The following is a 7,159-nucleotide window of genomic DNA, read 5'->3' on the forward strand; positions in this document are numbered from 1 at the left end:
CTAATATTAACAAAAAAAAAATAAATGTATGTCCACATTTATCCAAAGTTAATTTATTACGAATTTATTGCAGATCAAACAATCTTTTTTTTTAATCAAATTGTCATTATAAGAGTGAAGATTTACCTTCCCACATACATTATCGCATAAAGACTTAACCAAAAAAAAAAAATTTATGTAACATACAATAAACCAGGTCTGTAAATATTATTTTTCATTCAATCTTTTTATCGGCGTCAACAAATACGATGAATTTAAACTAAAGAAAAAATTCTTTAATTGAACAAAAACAAACAAGGGATCTATTTGTTAGACTATAATAACTTTTGAAAGTATTAAGTAAAATTTCTCAAACCTCAACAACTGTACCAGTAATTTCACCAAACAAAGATCGTGTAATTATTCATAAAAAAAAATAAAAAAAATGAAACAACATTATCATGTAAGACGTGATAATGTATGCCTAAGTTGAACTGTCATCACCCTTTATCAAAATCCATAAAGTCTAAAGGTTATGACTGCGTAGTGCGTACTGCACAATTTGCAAGTCCTTTAAAGAATTTCCCCCACGTACTCATATTATTTTCTTTTTTATTTTTGTCCTTCAAATCAGTTCAAATCAGATGGATCAGACTTGAATTCAACAAAACACATGACATGGATCAGACTTGAATTCATCAAACCACATGACAGAATGCATATATGTAATCAAATTAATATATTGTATTGAAAATGTTGTGTATCATAAATGAGAAAATTATTCTGATTTAAATAAAAAAAAAATTACCGTACCCAACACATTAATTCAACAAAATTGGAAGAGCTAGAAATATAAGTACTTTGCCAATAAAAGGGAAAAAGTTTATATGCAATTCATGAAATCCACAACATGGGATTTTACATATCAAACTCAACAAAGTAGAAAGAATATCTGCTGCCTTAGGAATATACAAGTTTGAGTATATCATCATCATCATCATATAGAAGAGGAAGAAAGCTCCTGCTGTTTGGAATTCAGAACAAAAACGACGTCGGAGCGAACGCCGGCAACGCCATCGCCTGGCAAGATTTCCTGAAATCACACGCCAACAACATGTATACTTAGTCACGAATTCTGCCTCAAAAAATTGGGGAAAACCGAGTCTAGATCGATGGTGTAATGAATTATAGGAAGATGATGAGTAGGTACCAGTAATCCTCTCCGTGACTTAGCGACCGCATATCCTTCGCCGCCGATTTGAGTCTGAACAGCGGCCGTTTCCGGTCATCGACACCGGCGGAACTTCGGTTTACGCCTCCGCCTCTGTTCGCCTCTAGCAACGGGTTGTCCTCGGAGATCGAGTTGAGGTTCGGCTTCCAATGCCTACTAGCACCGCCGCTGGACTTCACTTTTGTTAGCCTCTTACGCGTTGTGCAGCGAATTCCTTCCTGCACCTCCGCCTGCGGCCCAGCCTCCGCCGCTGGGCTAACCATTGCGCCGCCCCAACAAGATCCAAGTTCCGAGAAGAACTTCATATATTGGGAAGAGAGAATTTCAGTTGCGTATTGTGATGTGTAAAAAATACTACCAGTACAAGGGATTATATATAGAGGCGGGTTCGGGGGGCTGGGGGGGAGGGGGGGTAAGGATGGTTGTCATTATCCACAGAGGAGTATGGGTTTTCTGTGGAGCCGCCTTTTACTGTGTGCTCGATTGGTCCCAGGATTTTATAAATTCATTCACTATGTTTCCTTTTATTTTTAATTTATTTTAGTGTATTTTTGGGAAATAGATAGAAAGATAAAAATAAAAATAAATAAGTATGTGTTAAAAACAGTATGTATATTTAAATTTATTTTTAAAATAATATAAAATAAGTATGGTATGTGTGATATTATTTAGTAGGAGACAAAATCTACTATTCATTGTCAAATCATATCTCTTTTATATATATTTATATATATATGTATGAGTATGTACATAATTTTTTTAGTTGTAGGACCTATAATTAGTTGACTTATTTTGACAAAAAACAAGTGAGACACTGTTTTAAAACATTTCAAAATACACCAAAACTTTCGAAAAAATTAAGGTAAATATTTATGTTTCAAAAATGAAACCAAACACTATGATTATTTCCGACACTATATAAAACGTAGGATAATTAATAATTACAATCATCATTTATGAGGTGTTCGGCCAAATTTATAAACTTTTTAAAATATTTTATAAGATGTTTGGCAGTTTATAAAATTAAAAAATAAATTTAATAATAGTTTTAAAAGAGCTTATAAGATTTTAAAATAATATATTTTTGATCTATAAGCTTTTAAAAAAAAATTTAAATTTTTTAATATTTTTTTATAATAGTTTATGAATCACATAAAATTAATATGTTATAAGATAAAAATACTTTTATTTATAAACTCAGATTCACCGTCTCTCAAACACACACACACTCTCTCTCTCACACACAGACACACATACTCTCGATGATTTAAAGAATTTTGTTTATTATTTAATAGTTTTTAACATTTGAAAAAGAGATAATACTTTATTGTGTAATAATAAATTATTCTAGTTAAATAAGAATAAAATTAGTATTGATATTATATTTATTAAAAAAGATAAATTTAAAATATTATAAATTATACGACTAGAAATAATCATTGCATTAACAAAGAAAGTATCAATCATATATATATATTAGTATCAACTATTATGATTCTATGAATATACATATATATTATTATTATTCCAAATTTTAGGTAATAATTCATTAACATTTTATTATTGAAAAAAAATTATCTATAAATATTTATTTGGAATTAGATTAATGTGTAGTATTTATAAAAGTATTTTTTAAGATTTTTTAAAATAAAATATATCAAGAAATAACAACTTATTTGATTTTAACGGTATCAATTAAAAATCGTATTATGCCAAACACCCTAATATCTTATAAGATGTTTTCACATCTTAAAAGTTTAAACATCTTATTTAATCCAAACACTTTATTTTTAAAATAAAATCCAACATCTTATTCTAAAACATCTTATAATAAGATGTATGAGCTTATAAGATGTTATAAAAAAGCTTAGCCAAACACCCTGTCAGTGTAGTTATACTTAAATTTTCTGTAATTTAAAAAAAAATATATTTCATACTTTTGAGATTGCTTTCGTGTAACAATAAGTTTATTAATTAGTAAAAATTTATTAAATTTGATGATATTAACAAAAATGACAGAAGAATCTATATTTACTCTGGAGACTTATTGTTGATTTATTGCAGGTTAAATAAATATTTTTATAACTAAATTATCCTCATATGTTTTCGTACGTTAATGCATGTAATAATGTATATATTCATCGTTATAATGGTAATTTAACTGAAAAAAAAAAATATTTGACCTGCAATAAGTCAATAATAAGTCAATCGACGGTAAAAATCAATATTCATTCAGTTTTTTGTTAATAATCAACAAATCCATTGAATTTTAACTAATGCAATAATCTATTTGTTAGATGAAAATAAATTTTAGGGAAACTAAATGTAAAGTGTAATTGCACCAAATTTTAAGGGGAGTGTAATTATCCACAATAGAGTGAAGTAGAGTTATCTTTTCTTAAATTTGAAATAATTATAAATATCTTTTTATTATTTAAAAATTATAAGTATCTCCTCAAATTAAAAATAATTATATAGCCTCTAATTGTGATGTAAAAATTTATTATTTTACAATTATTGATTCTTTGTTTCTTTTAATAATATTCAAGAAAAAGTAAAAGAAAAACTATTAGGATCAGTAAAGTAAATAATCCATAACGCGTATTAGTTCATAAAATTTTTTAAAAAATTGTAAAATTATAATTTATAGTTCAAAAAGTATTTTCGTCAATTCAACATAAAAAAAATTAAATGAAAATTAACAAAATGGGCTTGTTGTCCAGATGTTATAATGAAGAGGATATGTATAATTATATTCAATCCCAAAATGATGCGACTTAAGCTTACACATTTACTATTAAAGTAGAACTGTATCTACTATTAAAATAGAAGTATTCCACATATTGAGTGGGGTTGGAACTCACGACATTAGATTCATGGGGTCTTAACTTCACTAATAGAGTTATAGGATTTCAGTTTCGTCAATTTAAAATTAAATGCGTACCATTTTTAATTCTAGTATAATATATTTAGTATATGAATTTTATACACATGATATGCATATATACAGTATATTATTAAATGCAATTAAAATAATACTAATTTGGGGGTATTTGCAAATGCTGAAAGAGTTTTTCTCTAGGATATATTTTCTACCAACTTTTACAATTTATCGATAAAATTGTAACAATAAAATTATTTTGTTTTAAATACTCCAACTTCAACTCCCCCCCCCCCCCCGCTTTTTACCGTTATTTCCAAGTACACTCAATTATTACTACTGTTTAACATACAACTTTTTCTATAATATATTCTCACCACAAAAATAGAAGTTATTGTAAACGGCCCTTTTAAAATATAAGATCTGCACTGCACAAATCAATAATTCCAGTAGAAACGAAGGCAACATATGAGATCCTTTCCAAAAAACGAAAGAAAAAAAAAACCCGATATTTTTTACAATATTAAAATTTATATTAAATTTTAAAATTACTCTTACACTAATCGAATAATTGCATTATTCATGGTCCACTATGTGCTACTTTTTAGATGAAAAGTAAACTTAATTTCTTTTGGAAAAAAAAAAAGAAAAAAGTATTGTTTTAGTCCGCGAAGTATGCCTAATTTTAACTTTAGTTCGATAACTATGTCCATTTTTGTTTAGGTCCATTAATTTATGAAATTGCTTACTTTTAGTCCTCTGGCAGATTTTCGGACAATTTTACCTCTATGAGTGCATATGGACTAAAACTGTCTTTCAAAAGTTGCAAAGGGGTAAAATTATCCGAAAACCTGCCAGAGGACTAAAAATAAGCACCGGACCTAAACAAAAATGAATATAATTATCGAACTAAAATTAAAATTAGGCATACTTAACGGACTAAAATAATACTTTTTCGAAAAAAAAATTAGAAACTTCATCCACACAAAACTATAGATGCACCTAAATATGCTATTAATTAAAGCTGACCAAAAAGATTAATGTAAAAAAAAAAAAAGAATAAATATTATAATGAATGTTGTCATAGTATGGGGCTATGTACATTTATTTAATTTGTGGTGAGATTTTGTAACAATAAAACCACTTGAAAAGTAGGGTTGACGGAAGTAATTGTGGGCTAAGTTATTGAGGATAGATAAATTAAATTTATTTGTGTAAGTGCTTTACAACAATACATGAGAGCTAGTGCTCCCCAAAGTGACTATTATTGTATAAGATATTGTTAATAATAAGATTAATTATACGTAGATCGATTTAAAAAATGTGGAATCATTTTTTTTTTTCAAAAAAAATTTAAAATTATATTTATATCTTCTCTGAAAAATCTTCATTTGCATTTGACCCTTTTTATTAGGATTTGGACGAAAAATATTGATGTTAGCAAAAATATTATATAAATAGTTTAATTTTTTTCCCGTCATTTAACATTTTCATGTATATTTTTGTGCTTGTAAAGAAATAAATGTAATATATATATAGTGAGATTAATATCATTAGAATTTTTTTCTTATAATTATTACATGAGAATATTAAATGGGGTATAAAATTAAAAGTTTATGTAAATTTTTTTAACGTCAATATTTTTTGTCCAAATCTTAATGAAAGAGAATCAAGTATAAACAATGAGAGGGTGTAAGTATAATTTTAAATTTTCTTAGAAAAAAATATAATTTTGTATTTTTAGGAGGGGTCTATTTGTAAATAACTCTTAATAATATTTTTTTTTATGTTTATTACTGTGAGGGTGGCACTTTACAAACCCGACATGGGAGAATGTGCATGAGCCATGTAGGCTGGTCAGGATTTTTATGGTTAACCTACTATCTGTCAAGAGCTAAAACCTAACCACATCACAATTATCATCAATACACAGGTCATAACCTACGTTTAGTCCCACCAAACGTTTTGGTGAACATTTGAACCCACACATTGTGGGCACGATGATATTCAACCGTGATCAGGAATATTTACATTTTTCATCCCTATTCTCTGCCACTTATATAATTTTGATCCCTATTTTTTGTCCCTAAATTAGACGAATTTTGCACATTTTTTGTACTTTTGTTAGGTTTGCACAAGGAATTTTGAGTTTGGGAAAAAATCACAACTCCTTGACGAGCTCTGCATGGAGTCTTATTCTCAATAGTCCTAAGATATAAAATTTTGAGACTTTTAAATTACAATAAATTTACTGTTCAGAATATTTTCTGATATTGGAGTATTTCATAGCAAACAATAAGAAATATATCATGTCACTCTCTTATTGAACAAAAAATATCCATAAGAATTCAGTTCTTCACACATAAATTAGTGGAAATTGTGGACGTATGTTATCAATTTCCTCAAATTAAAAAATTATTGTGCGAGTATTGGCACTCAAGAGGAACGGTAGGTGGTCAATGATGTCGTAATCCTTATTTTTTATGTGTTATTTTTTTGGCACGGTAAAATCGTTACTAGATATATTCAAAAATAACTATTACAATTTTCGTTCCAAAAATCAGTCCAACTTTGAAATGGTGAAATATTTGAATTCTGTTTGGAACACGTTATTAGAATTAGTGATGGTCTTGAGATGACCATTCCTAATTGTGATACAAAGAATGTAAAAAAAAAATGACAATTAATAAATGTATTCCAAAATGAGGTGCAATTTGAAACGATTTTGTACTAGTATCACTACACGCGTGCTTAAGTATCATTTCTACTAAAAAAGTTATTGTGTTATAAAGGCCGTGACTAAATTAGTTCCAAGTTGGAATGGTTTTCTGTAATTTTAATAATGTATTTCTAAGGCCGTTCCAAAAATAGAAAAAACGGATATATTTCAACAGATTGAAAGGTTTTCTGTAATTTTAATAATGTATTTCTAAGGCCGTTCCAAAAATAGAAAAAACGGATATATTTCAACAGATTGAAAACCATTCCAATATGAGGTCCTAAGACCGTTCCAAATACAGTACAGATTGTAAATAAACGGCTAGTTTTTAATGGCTATTTTTGTGTTC

The 7,159-nt window shown here is 27.8% G+C and overlaps 1 protein-coding gene across 1 annotated transcript; it reads right to left on the reverse strand.

The window, feature by feature from the left end:
* Positions 1 to 839: 839 nt before the first annotated feature.
* LOC105162650 (uncharacterized) lies at positions 840 to 1,570 on the reverse strand. The gene is made up of 2 exons (XM_011080733.3): positions 1,190 to 1,570; positions 840 to 1,072 (listed from the first exon to the last, which is right to left on the reverse strand). The coding sequence occupies exons 1-2, from the start codon at positions 1,513 to 1,515 to the stop codon at positions 1,015 to 1,017; spliced, it is 384 nt and encodes a 127-aa protein (XP_011079035.1). The 5' UTR covers positions 1,516 to 1,570; the 3' UTR covers positions 840 to 1,014.
* Between the last annotated feature and the right edge of the window lie 5,589 nt (positions 1,571 to 7,159).

The sequence above is a fragment of the Sesamum indicum genome, linkage group LG13, assembly GCF_026168435.1.
Source record: "Sesamum indicum cultivar Baizhima isolate 11 linkage group LG13, ASM2616843v1, whole genome shotgun sequence".
Taxonomy (NCBI): Eukaryota; Viridiplantae; Streptophyta; class Magnoliopsida; order Lamiales; family Pedaliaceae; genus Sesamum; species Sesamum indicum.

Bases quoted from the DNA above. Each gene is read 5' to 3' on its own strand.
- LOC105162650 (XM_011080733.3), bottom strand. From the start codon at position 1,515: ATGAAGTTCTTCTCGGAACTTGGATCTTGTTGGGGCGGCGCAATGGTT. The intron at 1,073-1,189 runs GTACCTACTCAT...GTGTGATTTCAG, and splicing joins AGTCACGGAGAGGATTACTG to GAAATCTTGCCAGGCGATGG.